The 16,500-nt window shown below is 37.0% G+C and overlaps 5 protein-coding genes across 5 annotated transcripts; all 5 read right to left on the minus strand.

Annotated features, from left to right (window-relative positions):
* LOC142242656 (histone H3) lies at window positions 1-411 on the minus strand. Its single transcript, XM_075314221.1, has one exon. It carries the CDS (start codon window positions 409-411, stop codon window positions 1-3), a length of 411 nt encoding a protein of 136 aa, XP_075170336.1.
* Window positions 412-1,895: 1,484 nt separating this feature from the next.
* Window positions 1,896-2,468, minus strand: LOC142242738 (histone H2A). Its single transcript, XM_075314297.1, has one exon. It carries the CDS (start codon window positions 2,436-2,438, stop codon window positions 2,064-2,066), a length of 375 nt encoding a protein of 124 aa, XP_075170412.1. The 5' UTR covers window positions 2,439-2,468; the 3' UTR covers window positions 1,896-2,063.
* Window positions 2,469-5,989: 3,521 nt separating this feature from the next.
* LOC142242657 (histone H3) lies at window positions 5,990-6,400 on the minus strand. The gene has a single exon (XM_075314222.1). The coding sequence runs from the start codon at window positions 6,398-6,400 to the stop codon at window positions 5,990-5,992; it is 411 nt and encodes a 136-aa protein (XP_075170337.1).
* A 1,484-nt stretch (window positions 6,401-7,884) lies between these two features.
* Window positions 7,885-8,457, minus strand: LOC142242739 (histone H2A). The gene has a single exon (XM_075314298.1). The coding sequence runs from the start codon at window positions 8,425-8,427 to the stop codon at window positions 8,053-8,055; it is 375 nt and encodes a 124-aa protein (XP_075170413.1). The 5' UTR covers window positions 8,428-8,457; the 3' UTR covers window positions 7,885-8,052.
* Window positions 8,458-12,387: 3,930 nt separating this feature from the next.
* LOC142242740 (histone H2A) lies at window positions 12,388-12,960 on the minus strand. The gene has a single exon (XM_075314299.1). The coding sequence runs from the start codon at window positions 12,928-12,930 to the stop codon at window positions 12,556-12,558; it is 375 nt and encodes a 124-aa protein (XP_075170414.1). The 5' UTR covers window positions 12,931-12,960; the 3' UTR covers window positions 12,388-12,555.
* Between the last annotated feature and the right edge of the window lie 3,540 nt (window positions 12,961-16,500).

Genomic DNA, 16,500 nt, shown 5'->3' on the forward strand with positions numbered 1-16,500 from the left:
TTAAGCACGTTCTCCACGAATACGTCTGGCCAATTGGATATCCTTAGGCATGATGGTGACACGCTTAGCATGGATGGCACACAAGTTGGTATCTTCGAATAGACCAACCAAGTAGGCTTCGCTGGCTTCTTGCAAGGCCATGACAGCAGAACTCTGGAAACGCAAGTCAGTTTTGAAATCTTGGGCAATTTCACGAACCAAACGTTGGAAAGGCAATTTGCGGATCAACAATTCTGTGCTCTTTTGGTAACGACGGATTTCACGCAAAGCAACGGTACCAGGGCGGAAACGATGGGGTTTCTTGACACCGCCGGTGGCTGGGGCACTCTTACGAGCAGCTTTAGTAGCCAATTGCTTACGAGGGGCTTTGCCACCGGTAGATTTACGGGCAGTTTGCTTGGTACGAGCCATTTTTCACTTTATATTTTTTTCACTTCACGATATGAACACAAACACTTTCAAGATAGTATTAATTGTGTGCCGAGCATGAACGCGCATATTTATAGAAAAATTGAGCGCGCAAACTGTTAGTTAAGGGTGTGTGTAGGGAAAGATTGAAATATTGTATCTTACAGCTGCCTGTATAAACACGAAGTATACACGAACGAATCCGAGGGTAGATCGTGTCATTAATATTAGTAAGCATTTCAGGGCATTTTTGTATAAATAGAAGCGAAATGATGTTGGAACAGTATTAGTTCTTGTGCAACGTTTGTGAAGTGAATTTAAAAAAAAAGTGAAAAATGACTGGTCGTGGTAAAGGTGGCAAAGGCTTGGGAAAAGGTGGCGCTAAACGTCATCGTAAAGTGTTGCGTGATAACATCCAAGGTATTACCAAGCCTGCAATCAGACGTTTGGCTCGTCGTGGCGGTGTAAAACGTATCTCTGGATTGATATACGAAGAAACCCGTGGTGTCCTCAAGGTGTTTTTGGAAAACGTTATTCGTGATGCTGTCACCTACACCGAACATGCTAAGCGTAAAACCGTCACCGCTATGGATGTCGTCTACGCTTTGAAGAGACAAGGCCGCACTTTGTACGGTTTCGGCGGTTAAACATTTTCTTGACGCTATTTGGAGAATATTTAAATACTTTAATACAAAAACAATCGGTCCTTTTCAGGACCACAAAATATATTTACAAAAGAGATCATCTTGTTACAAATTTATTTAATTATTTTAATAAAATTTTAAATTTACTTGGTTTAAATAAAATTACAAACATTTGGTTTGCCGTCGGCAAAACATTGTTACTAACCCAATGAAACAATTATGTATGGACTTACCAAAGGCGACTACTATGCTATTTTTCTGCCGTCGGCACTTGAAAAACATGACACACTACAAAAGAAAAACACTACGAATGTAATACATACGAAACATATATGCAATTCTCAATATGCCATTTCTCGTCCCATTCCCCAAAGAAAATGATTCTATGATTCTCTTACTCTTTTGCAGAAATCAAAGAAAATGATTCTATGTTGCACTGTACTCGATCCTAGTCTCATTTGTTCTTACTCTCTTTTTGCAGAAATCAATTATGTATGTATTGGTACAAACAACTTCCTCTGTCATCAACTATTTGCAACTTTCCGCTAGAAGTTACGAACACTTACGATCCTACTAGACTTCGGCATTGCCAAAGCATACAAAAGATACATATGTAGTAAATAATCAGAGTTGATACAGATGAAAATAAAAACACTTCGGCTCAGAAAACGAATGCTCTCTTAATGAAATTGGTGGGAATTTGTTGTTTTGCGATATTAGGAATAAATGGCATTAGATAGGAACAAAATGAAAATATGAAGTGGCGAAATTTTTCGATAAACTAAATATATGTATATATAGTGACGAAATTTTTCGATGCCATAACAGATGAATATCTTCATATAAATTTTTTTATAGTAAATTTTATTGTTACAGAAAAAAAGTATGTATGAAATTATATTGTTTGAAAGTATTTTTTCTCTTTTTAAAAATGTTTTGTCGTCCTGAAAAGGACGGATTGTTGTTTGATAGAGATACGATGGTCTGTATTTACATTTTCTTGTAGATAATTTAAGCCTTCTTTTCGGTCTTCTTGGGCAAGAGAACAGCTTGGATGTTTGGCAATACACCACCTTGAGCAATGGTGACACCGGACAACAATTTGTTCAATTCTTCGTCATTACGGATAGCCAATTGCAAGTGACGAGGGATAATTCTTGTCTTTTTGTTGTCACGAGCAGCGTTACCAGCCAATTCAAGAACTTCAGCGGCCAAGTATTCCATCACAGCAGCCAAGTAAACTGGAGCTCCAGCACCAACACGCTCAGCATAGTTGCCTTTGCGCAAAAGACGATGGATACGACCGACGGGGAATTGAAGCCCAGCACGATTGGAACGAGACTTTGCCTTTCCCTTAACTTTGCCACCTTTACCGCGTCCAGACATGTTTCAAATTTTTTTTTCTTTTTCACTTCACTTCACAAAACACTAATGATAGCGTTTTACTAGTTGTCAGTTCTTTATATACTTTTCGTTCGAGCTATTTAATACATTTGAGGGTTGTTTTGCTGCACGAAGTGGCTCGTTTTCCGCTACCTGAATATCTTGTCCACGAAATGGTACAAATGTGTGCTCATCGCTGCAAACACACAAAATTCTCTTTTGAACAGTGTAAACAGTGTTTGTGTGAAAAAAAAATAGTGAAAATGCCTCCAAAAGCCAGTGGTAAAGCAGCAAAGAAGGCCGGCAAAGCCCAAAAGAACATCACAAAGGGTGACAAGACCAAGAGACGCACCAAGCGTAAGGAGAGTTATGCCATCTACATTTACAAAGTGTTGAAGCAAGTACATCCCGATACTGGTATCTCTTCAAAGGCAATGAGCATCATGAACAGTTTCGTTAATGATATCTTCGAACGTATTGCCGCCGAAGCCTCTCGTTTGGCTCACTACAACAAGCGTTCCACCATCACCAGTCGGGAAATCCAAACTGCCGTTCGTCTATTATTGCCCGGTGAATTGGCTAAGCACGCTGTCAGTGAAGGTACCAAAGCCGTTACTAAGTACACCAGCTCCAAGTAAATGGCTTCATATTTCGTCGAAAATTTATTTCCTCCACCATCAAAGGCCCTTTTCAGGGCCACAAAAATCATTAAAAAAGAGATTTTCTTTGTTGATCAACTAAAAACAAAATATCCTTATTTTATTTCAATAAAAAAAAAAAATAAATACATCTTCCATCGAATAATAACAAATAATTGATTTTTCAACTAAGAAAAATTCAATGTTGTAATCTTCATTTTATTAAAATTCTATTATGGCATTTCATTACTATGTCTAACTTCTATTAAAATTCTAATTTGGCATTTCATTACTGTTTCTTCAATATTTCTTCTTTTTATTTTTCTTCATTATAATAACGTCGCTATAATATTTTTCTCAGAGTAAAAGACTTTATTACATTGATCGTATGCATTACTGTAAATGGCGTAGTTAAAGGATGTGTGTGTGTGTGTGAGAGAGAGAGTTTTGATGATGACTCTATGCGTAGGTATATGAAACCTTTTTTTCTAGAATTCTAATTGCTGTGGTTTATTACCACATCCCAATTGGCTAATCCAGTTTTGGAAAAATTCCCATAAAACATGTGATTATAAATTTCAATTTTACCATGAAAAATAGATTAAGTACAATGTATATTTATTTAAATAAAAATTAGGTAACAAAACAAAATTGTTTGTATAAAATTTGTTCTCTTTTTCAAAGATATTTTGTAGCCCTGAAAAGGGCTGTTAGATAAACTGCTTTCGAATATCGAAAATAATCATTCTGCCATGAAATAGAAAATTTACTTCTTGGCGGCGGCTTTTTTAGCAGCTGGTTTCTTGGCAGCGGCGGCCTTTTTGGGTTTGGCTGCTGCTACTGTTTTTGCCTTGGGTGCTTTTGGTTTTGTGGCGGAGGCCTTGGCCTTGGCGGCGGTTTTTGCTGGTTTAGCTTTAACTGTACCGGTCTTTTTGGCAGTTTTAGCCTTAGCCTTTTCGGTCTTCTTCTTTTCTGCTGTCTTCTTAGCGGCAGAAGGTTTCTTTGCAGCAGCCTTCTTTTCTCCACTGGCCTTTTTGGGTGCGGCAGCCTTCTTTTTCTTATCACCAGCTGGGGCCTTCTTCTTTTCGGCGCTCATTGCTTTAGACATTTTGAATGAACCAGATGCACCCTTACCTTTAGTTTGGATCAATTTTCCACTGGCAACAGCGCCCTTCAAATACTTCTTGATGAAGGGAGCCAATTTTTGGGCATCAACTTTGTAGGTGCTGGCCAAATATTTCTTGATGGCAGGCAATGATGAACCACCACGTTCTTTCAATGTTTTGATGGCAGCATCGACCATTTGTTGGGTTGGTGGATGAGATGGGGCAGCAGAGGGCTTCTTTGCCTTGGCAGCAGCTTTTTTAGGTGCCTTTTTCTCAACAGCGGCAACTGGAGATGCGGTGGCTTCAACTACGGCGGCGTCAGACATGTTTATGTTTTTCACTTAGATTCACTTCAAGCACTAATATACACTAACACGCGTGTACGTTTATTATATATGATTTTTACCGTTCAACGTAGCTATTCTTGGGTACATCGGAATTATGAGAAGTACATAGTAGTCAGCTACGAAATTTTGTGAATTCTTGTGTGGAAGAGAATAAATTTTTTCACAAAAGTTTTGATAGAATAATTAAATTTATGATGACATAGTAAATATATTTAATTGGAATTTATCACATTTCTCTAGTAGAGATATCCACCTAAATGACAAAAAGGATTTCAATTAATAATATTGAAGGGCTAGAGTATTATAATCTTTTGAGTTGAAAGTTTATAAAAGTGTCATCATAAATTTCCAACTAAATTATATAAATTTTACTATTTTTATTGAAAATTTTATAAAATAAAAAATTTATAGGGAATCTTGATATGTTTTCTTTAAAGAAATACGAAAAAATTATACAATTTGCATAGTTTTCATGGTAAAATATTCAATTATATTATGTCGTCTATGACAGTGGAATTCATCATATTGGGATATTTTCCATGAATAAAAGTTTTTCTGCAAATTAATTTCAAAGCTCAAAAGTAAAAATGTTTTAGGAAATTTTCATTCAAAAATATAATAGAAATCACACATTTATACTAAAATATAACATTATTAATAAAAAGTGTCAAATTGTAACGAAAAGTTAAAATAATCGTGAAGGTGTGGTATATCATGTACAGCGATGTTAACAATGTTGAATATAGTTGAAACCATAAAATTAAAATATTTGCAAAAGAAATTAAATATATATATAAAAAATATTAAAACATCGTAGAAAAAATACATGTCGGATTATAATACCATTTTAACAAAATTTTAAATCGAAATAATATGAATAAAAATTTGCCATAGCTGATATACCACCTCTAGCCAAATTTTAAGAAATTGGCTATTTTTGATATAAAATTTCGCAGAAAAACTAAAAGAATTATAAAAACAGATGGAATAAATTTAAGTCTAACGACTTTAGGAAATATATAAACTATAAACACCCTAGAAAATTCAAAAATAATCTTCGATTTGTTACGAAAAGTTTGCCATATAGTGTTAGAAAATATTTCATAAAATGTTTGCCGCATTGAATGTAGCATTAGATGAAAATAAGAAACAAATCCTCCTACTTATATCTTTTCTTCTTTTAAAAAATAAATTAATAGAAAATAAATTGTGAATGAGTACGAAAAAATGTAAAACCATTGGAAAGCAAAATCTACATCATATATCAACATTCCCTTCATATCCAACCTAATACAAAAAAAAACACAAATGCAATATATTTTATTGATATCAAATAATTAAGAATAAATTCTTGTCAACTGTAAAGTATTGAAAAAAATTTTTCTCTTTTTATAAAAATATTGTGGTCCTGAAAAGGACCGATTGTTTTTGTAAAAAAAGTTGGCTTTTAATATGTCAAAAATTTAAGCACGTTCTCCACGAATACGTCTGGCCAATTGGATATCCTTAGGCATGATGGTGACACGCTTAGCATGGATGGCACACAAGTTGGTATCTTCGAATAGACCAACCAAGTAGGCTTCGCTGGCTTCTTGCAAGGCCATGACAGCAGAACTCTGGAAACGCAAGTCAGTTTTGAAATCTTGGGCAATTTCACGAACCAAACGTTGGAAAGGCAATTTGCGGATCAACAATTCTGTGCTCTTTTGGTAACGACGGATTTCACGCAAAGCAACGGTACCAGGGCGGAAACGATGGGGTTTCTTGACACCGCCGGTGGCTGGGGCACTCTTACGAGCAGCTTTAGTAGCCAATTGCTTACGAGGGGCTTTGCCACCGGTAGATTTACGGGCAGTTTGCTTGGTACGAGCCATTTTTCACTTTATATTTTTTTCACTTCACGATATGAACACAAACACTTTCAAGATAGTATTAATTGTGTGCCGAGCATGAACGCGCATATTTATAGAAAAATTGAGCGCGCAAACTGTTAGTTAAGGGTGTGTGTAGGGAAAGATTGAAATATTGTATCTTACAGCTGCCTGTATAAACACGAAGTATACACGAACGAATCCGAGGGTAGATCGTGTCATTAATATTAGTAAGCATTTCAGGGCATTTTTGTATAAATAGAAGCGAAATGATGTTGGAACAGTATTAGTTCTTGTGCAACGTTTGTGAAGTGAATTTAAAAAAAAAGTGAAAAATGACTGGTCGTGGTAAAGGTGGCAAAGGCTTGGGAAAAGGTGGCGCTAAACGTCATCGTAAAGTGTTGCGTGATAACATCCAAGGTATTACCAAGCCTGCAATCAGACGTTTGGCTCGTCGTGGCGGTGTAAAACGTATCTCTGGATTGATATACGAAGAAACCCGTGGTGTCCTCAAGGTGTTTTTGGAAAACGTTATTCGTGATGCTGTCACCTACACCGAACATGCTAAGCGTAAAACCGTCACCGCTATGGATGTCGTCTACGCTTTGAAGAGACAAGGCCGCACTTTGTACGGTTTCGGCGGTTAAACATTTTCTTGACGCTATTTGGAGAATATTTAAATACTTTAATACAAAAACAATCGGTCCTTTTCAGGACCACAAAATATATTTACAAAAGAGATCATCTTGTTACAAATTTATTTAATTATTTTAATAAAATTTTAAATTTACTTGGTTTAAATAAAATTACAAACATTTGGTTTGCCGTCGGCAAAACATTGTTACTAACCCAATGAAACAATTATGTATGGACTTACCAAAGGCGACTACTATGCTATTTTTCTGCCGTCGGCACTTGAAAAACATGACACACTACAAAAGAAAAACACTACGAATGTAATACATACGAAACATATATGCAATTCTCAATATGCCATTTCTCGTCCCATTCCCCAAAGAAAATGATTCTATGATTCTCTTACTCTTTTGCAGAAATCAAAGAAAATGATTCTATGTTGCACTGTACTCGATCCTAGTCTCATTTGTTCTTACTCTCTTTTTGCAGAAATCAATTATGTATGTATTGGTACAAACAACTTCCTCTGTCATCAACTATTTGCAACTTTCCGCTAGAAGTTACGAACACTTACGATCCTACTAGACTTCGGCATTGCCAAAGCATACAAAAGATACATATGTAGTAAATAATCAGAGTTGATACAGATGAAAATAAAAACACTTCGGCTCAGAAAACGAATGCTCTCTTAATGAAATTGGTGGGAATTTGTTGTTTTGCGATATTAGGAATAAATGGCATTAGATAGGAACAAAATGAAAATATGAAGTGGCGAAATTTTTCGATAAACTAAATATATGTATATATAGTGACGAAATTTTTCGATGCCATAACAGATGAATATCTTCATATAAATTTTTTTATAGTAAATTTTATTGTTACAGAAAAAAAGTATGTATGAAATTATATTGTTTGAAAGTATTTTTTCTCTTTTTAAAAATGTTTTGTCGTCCTGAAAAGGACGGATTGTTGTTTGATAGAGATACGATGGTCTGTATTTACATTTTCTTGTAGATAATTTAAGCCTTCTTTTCGGTCTTCTTGGGCAAGAGAACAGCTTGGATGTTTGGCAATACACCACCTTGAGCAATGGTGACACCGGACAACAATTTGTTCAATTCTTCGTCATTACGGATAGCCAATTGCAAGTGACGAGGGATAATTCTTGTCTTTTTGTTGTCACGAGCAGCGTTACCAGCCAATTCAAGAACTTCAGCGGCCAAGTATTCCATCACAGCAGCCAAGTAAACTGGAGCTCCAGCACCAACACGCTCAGCATAGTTGCCTTTGCGCAAAAGACGATGGATACGACCGACGGGGAATTGAAGCCCAGCACGATTGGAACGAGACTTTGCCTTTCCCTTAACTTTGCCACCTTTACCGCGTCCAGACATGTTTCAAATTTTTTTTTCTTTTTCACTTCACTTCACAAAACACTAATGATAGCGTTTTACTAGTTGTCAGTTCTTTATATACTTTTCGTTCGAGCTATTTAATACATTTGAGGGTTGTTTTGCTGCACGAAGTGGCTCGTTTTCCGCTACCTGAATATCTTGTCCACGAAATGGTACAAATGTGTGCTCATCGCTGCAAACACACAAAATTCTCTTTTGAACAGTGTAAACAGTGTTTGTGTGAAAAAAAAATAGTGAAAATGCCTCCAAAAGCCAGTGGTAAAGCAGCAAAGAAGGCCGGCAAAGCCCAAAAGAACATCACAAAGGGTGACAAGACCAAGAGACGCACCAAGCGTAAGGAGAGTTATGCCATCTACATTTACAAAGTGTTGAAGCAAGTACATCCCGATACTGGTATCTCTTCAAAGGCAATGAGCATCATGAACAGTTTCGTTAATGATATCTTCGAACGTATTGCCGCCGAAGCCTCTCGTTTGGCTCACTACAACAAGCGTTCCACCATCACCAGTCGGGAAATCCAAACTGCCGTTCGTCTATTATTGCCCGGTGAATTGGCTAAGCACGCTGTCAGTGAAGGTACCAAAGCCGTTACTAAGTACACCAGCTCCAAGTAAATGGCTTCATATTTCGTCGAAAATTTATTTCCTCCACCATCAAAGGCCCTTTTCAGGGCCACAAAAATCATTAAAAAAGAGATTTTCTTTGTTGATCAACTAAAAACAAAATATCCTTATTTTATTTCAATAAAAAAAAAAAATAAATACATCTTCCATCGAATAATAACAAATAATTGATTTTTCAACTAAGAAAAATTCAATGTTGTAATCTTCATTTTATTAAAATTCTATTATGGCATTTCATTACTATGTCTAACTTCTATTAAAATTCTAATTTGGCATTTCATTACTGTTTCTTCAATATTTCTTCTTTTTATTTTTCTTCATTATAATAACGTCGCTATAATATTTTTCTCAGAGTAAAAGACTTTATTACATTGATCGTATGCATTACTGTAAATGGCGTAGTTAAAGGATGTGTGTGTGTGTGTGAGAGAGAGAGTTTTGATGATGACTCTATGCGTAGGTATATGAAACCTTTTTTTCTAGAATTCTAATTGCTGTGGTTTATTACCACATCCCAATTGGCTAATCCAGTTTTGGAAAAATTCCCATAAAACATGTGATTATAAATTTCAATTTTACCATGAAAAATAGATTAAGTACAATGTATATTTATTTAAATAAAAATTAGGTAACAAAACAAAATTGTTTGTATAAAATTTGTTCTCTTTTTCAAAGATATTTTGTAGCCCTGAAAAGGGCTGTTAGATAAACTGCTTTCGAATATCGAAAATAATCATTCTGCCATGAAATAGAAAATTTACTTCTTGGCGGCGGCTTTTTTAGCAGCTGGTTTCTTGGCAGCGGCGGCCTTTTTGGGTTTGGCTGCTGCTACTGTTTTTGCCTTGGGTGCTTTTGGTTTTGTGGCGGAGGCCTTGGCCTTGGCGGCGGTTTTTGCTGGTTTAGCTTTAACTGTACCGGTCTTTTTGGCAGTTTTAGCCTTAGCCTTTTCGGTCTTCTTCTTTTCTGCTGTCTTCTTAGCGGCAGAAGGTTTCTTTGCAGCAGCCTTCTTTTCTCCACTGGCCTTTTTGGGTGCGGCAGCCTTCTTTTTCTTATCACCAGCTGGGGCCTTCTTCTTTTCGGCGCTCATTGCTTTAGACATTTTGAATGAACCAGATGCACCCTTACCTTTAGTTTGGATCAATTTTCCACTGGCAACAGCGCCCTTCAAATACTTCTTGATGAAGGGAGCCAATTTTTGGGCATCAACTTTGTAGGTGCTGGCCAAATATTTCTTGATGGCAGGCAATGATGAACCACCACGTTCTTTCAATGTTTTGATGGCAGCATCGACCATTTGTTGGGTTGGTGGATGAGATGGGGCAGCAGAGGGCTTCTTTGCCTTGGCAGCAGCTTTTTTAGGTGCCTTTTTCTCAACAGCGGCAACTGGAGATGCGGTGGCTTCAACTACGGCGGCGTCAGACATGTTTATGTTTTTCACTTAGATTCACTTCAAGCACTAATATACACTAACACGCGTGTACGTTTATTATATATGATTTTTACCGTTCAACAAGATTTCAAGATTTCAAAATTTAGGTTTTATTGGTCAAAAATTTCTAAACTATTACAGTTGAAACCTTACAACTACAATTTTCAACTACATACATACATATATAGATTCTTATATTTAGCGTATATATAATACTTTTCTAAATTTATCTAAATATTACAAAATACGGCTTAAACTATTTATTTAAGCTAGTCTCTATTTCAAATTTTTTCTCAATTAAACAAAATTTCCCTGAAAAATGACTAATAAAAACAGGGGCCATAACATTTTTCTATTATTTACTTAAAAACTATCACTTAAAACTAAAAATCAAAAAAATATATACAATTGTCCTTAGAGTTACTATTGTGCCAAACTGTAAACAGTGTCGTCCACGTCTAGCGTACCATATCGTCGATGATAAAACACAAGCCTCTCATCCCTAAAGAGAAGTCCCTGTCTATCTAACTGTAACAGACAAATCTGCCTTGGAGAATCACGCCTAAGTATTTAATGCTTTCACAAGTGCGAATGGTACGATCACCAATTGCAATGGCTGGCTCGTATCTTCTAGAGCGAGGATACAAGTTTCGCCTATTGCCTTTGAAAATCACACCTTCACACTTGTCCACATTAAGCCTTAGTCGCCACATATCGAAATATGTGGATAGTTCACCCAAGTATTGATTCAATCTGTCATTGACAACCGCTGCATCTGCTCCTGATGCTGCGACGAATATGTCGTCAGCATATATCAGGAGTAAATCTCCAGATGGTGGTTGCGGTATGTCACTAATAAAAATGTTGTAGAGGACTGGACCCAGTAAAGAGCCCTGGGGTACACCAGTCCTTACAACCCTATCGCTAGAGTAGTCATCGCCTACTCTAACCCTAAATGTCCTGTCCCTAAGAAAGTCCGCGACGATCCTACATAAACTAGTATCAAAGCCTAATACTCTCATTTTGTATATGAGAGCATCATGCCAGACACTATCAAATGCCCTAGAGAAATCGAGACTAACGGCGATAGTCACGCGACGTCTATTGAGCGATCTAACCACATGATCACCGAGCACAGTCAGCGCATGTGTTGTGGAGAGGCCTTGTCTAAAGCCAAATTGGCTATCAGACAAGATCGACCTATCATCTAGCGTCTCCCTAATACCGTCGAGTATGAAATACTCGAAAAGTTTACCGAGCGATGACAGTAAACTAATCGGTCTATAACTCTTACTGCTCGTTGGATCTTTTCCTGCCTTTAGGATGGGGACGGTGATCGCCCTTTTCCATAAGGCCGGAAAATAACCAATGTTCAAGCAGTGGTTATATAGAATCGCGAGAAAAGTCCATGTGTGGTGGTCAGTTTTCCTTAACACCACATCAGGAATTTTATCCTCGCCGCTAGATTTGAGATGTTGCACTGTACTCGATCCTAGTCTCATTTGTTCTTACTCTCTTTTTGCAGAAATCAATTATGTATGTATTGGTACAAACAACTTCCTCTGTCATCAACTATTTGCAACTTTCCGCTAGAAGTTACGAACACTTACGATCCTACTAGACTTCGGCATTGCCAAAGCATACAAAAGATACATATGTAGTAAATAATCAGAGTTGATACAGATGAAAATAAAAACACTTCGGCTCAGAAAACGAATGCTCTCTTAATGAAATTGGTGGGAATTTGTTGTTTTGCGATATTAGGAATAAATGGCATTAGATAGGAACAAAATGAAAATATGAAGTGGCGAAATTTTTCGATAAACTAAATATATGTATATATAGTGACGAAATTTTTCGATGCCATAACAGATGAATATCTTCATATAAATTTTTTTATAGTAAATTTTATTGTTACAGAAAAAAAGTATGTATGAAATTATATTGTTTGAAAGTATTTTTTCTCTTTTTAAAAATGTTTTGTCGTCCTGAAAAGGACGGATTGTTGTTTGATAGAGATACGATGGTCTGTATTTACATTTTCTTGTAGATAATTTAAGCCTTCTTTTCGGTCTTCTTGGGCAAGAGAACAGCTTGGATGTTTGGCAATACACCACCTTGAGCAATGGTGACACCGGACAACAATTTGTTCAATTCTTCGTCATTACGGATAGCCAATTGCAAGTGACGAGGGATAATTCTTGTCTTTTTGTTGTCACGAGCAGCGTTACCAGCCAATTCAAGAACTTCAGCGGCCAAGTATTCCATCACAGCAGCCAAGTAAACTGGAGCTCCAGCACCAACACGCTCAGCATAGTTGCCTTTGCGCAAAAGACGATGGATACGACCGACGGGGAATTGAAGCCCAGCACGATTGGAACGAGACTTTGCCTTTCCCTTAACTTTGCCACCTTTACCGCGTCCAGACATGTTTCAAATTTTTTTTTCTTTTTCACTTCACTTCACAAAACACTAATGATAGCGTTTTACTAGTTGTCAGTTCTTTATATACTTTTCGTTCGAGCTATTTAATACATTTGAGGGTTGTTTTGCTGCACGAAGTGGCTCGTTTTCCGCTACCTGAATATCTTGTCCACGAAATGGTACAAATGTGTGCTCATCGCTGCAAACACACAAAATTCTCTTTTGAACAGTGTAAACAGTGTTTGTGTGAAAAAAAAATAGTGAAAATGCCTCCAAAAGCCAGTGGTAAAGCAGCAAAGAAGGCCGGCAAAGCCCAAAAGAACATCACAAAGGGTGACAAGACCAAGAGACGCACCAAGCGTAAGGAGAGTTATGCCATCTACATTTACAAAGTGTTGAAGCAAGTACATCCCGATACTGGTATCTCTTCAAAGGCAATGAGCATCATGAACAGTTTCGTTAATGATATCTTCGAACGTATTGCCGCCGAAGCCTCTCGTTTGGCTCACTACAACAAGCGTTCCACCATCACCAGTCGGGAAATCCAAACTGCCGTTCGTCTATTATTGCCCGGTGAATTGGCTAAGCACGCTGTCAGTGAAGGTACCAAAGCCGTTACTAAGTACACCAGCTCCAAGTAAATGGCTTCATATTTCGTCGAAAATTTATTTCCTCCACCATCAAAGGCCCTTTTCAGGGCCACAAAAATCATTAAAAAAGAGATTTTCTTTGTTGATCAACTAAAAACAAAATATCCTTATTTTATTTCAATAAAAAAAAAAAATAAATACATCTTCCATCGAATAATAACAAATAATTGATTTTTCAACTAAGAAAAATTCAATGTTGTAATCTTCATTTTATTAAAATTCTATTATGGCATTTCATTACTATGTCTAACTTCTATTAAAATTCTAATTTGGCATTTCATTACTGTTTCTTCAATATTTCTTCTTTTTATTTTTCTTCATTATAATAACGTCGCTATAATATTTTTCTCAGAGTAAAAGACTTTATTACATTGATCGTATGCATTACTGTAAATGGCGTAGTTAAAGGATGTGTGTGTGTGTGTGAGAGAGAGAGTTTTGATGATGACTCTATGCGTAGGTATATGAAACCTTTTTTTCTAGAATTCTAATTGCTGTGGTTTATTACCACATCCCAATTGGCTAATCCAGTTTTGGAAAAATTCCCATAAAACATGTGATTATAAATTTCAATTTTACCATGAAAAATAGATTAAGTACAATGTATATTTATTTAAATAAAAATTAGGTAACAAAACAAAATTGTTTGTATAAAATTTGTTCTCTTTTTCAAAGATATTTTGTAGCCCTGAAAAGGGCTGTTAGATAAACTGCTTTCGAATATCGAAAATAATCATTCTGCCATGAAATAGAAAATTTACTTCTTGGCGGCGGCTTTTTTAGCAGCTGGTTTCTTGGCAGCGGCGGCCTTTTTGGGTTTGGCTGCTGCTACTGTTTTTGCCTTGGGTGCTTTTGGTTTTGTGGCGGAGGCCTTGGCCTTGGCGGCGGTTTTTGCTGGTTTAGCTTTAACTGTACCGGTCTTTTTGGCAGTTTTAGCCTTAGCCTTTTCGGTCTTCTTCTTTTCTGCTGTCTTCTTAGCGGCAGAAGGTTTCTTTGCAGCAGCCTTCTTTTCTCCACTGGCCTTTTTGGGTGCGGCAGCCTTCTTTTTCTTATCACCAGCTGGGGCCTTCTTCTTTTCGGCGCTCATTGCTTTAGACATTTTGAATGAACCAGATGCACCCTTACCTTTAGTTTGGATCAATTTTCCACTGGCAACAGCGCCCTTCAAATACTTCTTGATGAAGGGAGCCAATTTTTGGGCATCAACTTTGTAGGTGCTGGCCAAATATTTCTTGATGGCAGGCAATGATGAACCACCACGTTCTTTCAATGTTTTGATGGCAGCATCGACCATTTGTTGGGTTGGTGGATGAGATGGGGCAGCAGAGGGCTTCTTTGCCTTGGCAGCAGCTTTTTTAGGTGCCTTTTTCTCAACAGCGGCAACTGGAGATGCGGTGGCTTCAACTACGGCGGCGTCAGACATGTTTATGTTTTTCACTTAGATTCACTTCAAGCACTAATATACACTAACACGCGTGTACGTTTATTATATATGATTTTTACCGTTCAACAAGATTTCAAGATTTCAAAATTTAGGTTTTATTGGTCAAAAATTTCTAAACTATTACAGTTGAAACCTTACAACTACAATTTTCAACTACATACATACATATATAGATTCTTATATTTAGCGTATATATAATACTTTTCTAAATTTATCTAAATATTACAAAATACGGCTTAAACTATTTATTTAAGCTAGTCTCTATTTCAAATTTTTTCTCAATTAAACAAAATTTCCCTGAAAAATGACTAATAAAAACAGGGGCCATAACATTTTTCTATTATTTACTTAAAAACTATCACTTAAAACTAAAAATCAAAAAAATATATACAATTGTCCTTAGAGTTACTATTGTGCCAAACTGTAAACAGTGTCGTCCACGTCTAGCGTACCATATCGTCGATGATAAAACACAAGCCTCTCATCCCTAAAGAGAAGTCCCTGTCTATCTAACTGTAACAGACATATCGGCGGTCGATATGTTAAATGAGGAAGATTGGCTGGACTGATGTCCTCTACCAAGCAACCCCTCACTAGCGGATTGTCTACAAAAGATGCCCTATCTAGAAAATTTAATGCATTTCTAGTCAGAAATACATCAATCCTATCAATCTCTGCAGAGTCGTAGATGGATTGGTTGGAAGGTCTCCGCCATACACCATCCTCTCCTCTAACAGGCACTAAACCTACACAAGAAGCTAAAATTCTTCTCTCCCATATCCTGAGTAATTCCATTTGGTGTGAAGAAATTCCATACCAAATTGGAAAAGCATTAGCGATGATTGGCCTAATGATTTGTCGATAAATCAATAGTTTCACCTCCTTACTCAGGCCATTTGAGCGTCGAAAGACGCTCAAATAGCAGAAGAACATCCTCTTAACCTTGTCAAGAAGATAGCTAATATGCGACACAAAATCAAATCTGCCTTGGAGAATCACGCCTAAGTATTTAATGCTTTCACAAGTGCGAATGGTACGATCACCAATTGCAATGGCTGGCTCGTATCTTCTAGAGCGAGGATACAAGTTTCGCCTATTGCCTTTGAAAATCACACCTTCACACTTGTCCACATTAAGCCTTAGTCGCCACATATCGAAATATGTGGATAGTTCACCCAAGTATTGATTCAATCTGTCATTGACAACCGCTGCATCTGCTCCTGATGCTGCGACGAATATGTCGTCAGCATATATCAGGAGTAAATCTCCAGATGGTGGTTGCGGTATGTCACTAATAAAAATGTTGTAGAGGACTGGACCCAGTAAAGAGCCCTGGGGTACACCAGTCCTTACAACCCTATCGCTAGAGTAGTCATCGCCTACTCTAACCCTAAATGTCCTGTCCCTAAGAAAGTCCGCGACGATCCTACATAAACTAGTATCAAAGCCTAATACTCTCATTTTGTATATGAGAGCATCATG

The sequence above is a fragment of the Haematobia irritans genome, unplaced genomic scaffold, assembly GCF_050003625.1.
Source record: "Haematobia irritans isolate KBUSLIRL unplaced genomic scaffold, ASM5000362v1 scaffold_6, whole genome shotgun sequence".
In the NCBI taxonomy this organism is placed as follows: Eukaryota; Metazoa; Arthropoda; class Insecta; order Diptera; family Muscidae; genus Haematobia; species Haematobia irritans.

Bases quoted from the DNA above. Each gene is read 5' to 3' on its own strand.
- LOC142242656 (XM_075314221.1), bottom strand. From the start codon at position 411: ATGGCTCGTACCAAGCAAACTGCCCGTAAATCTACCGGTGGCAAAGCC.
- LOC142242738 (XM_075314297.1), bottom strand. From the start codon at position 2,438: ATGTCTGGACGCGGTAAAGGTGGCAAAGTTAAGGGAAAGGCAAAGTCT.
- LOC142242657 (XM_075314222.1), bottom strand. From the start codon at position 6,400: ATGGCTCGTACCAAGCAAACTGCCCGTAAATCTACCGGTGGCAAAGCC.
- LOC142242739 (XM_075314298.1), bottom strand. From the start codon at position 8,427: ATGTCTGGACGCGGTAAAGGTGGCAAAGTTAAGGGAAAGGCAAAGTCT.
- LOC142242740 (XM_075314299.1), bottom strand. From the start codon at position 12,930: ATGTCTGGACGCGGTAAAGGTGGCAAAGTTAAGGGAAAGGCAAAGTCT.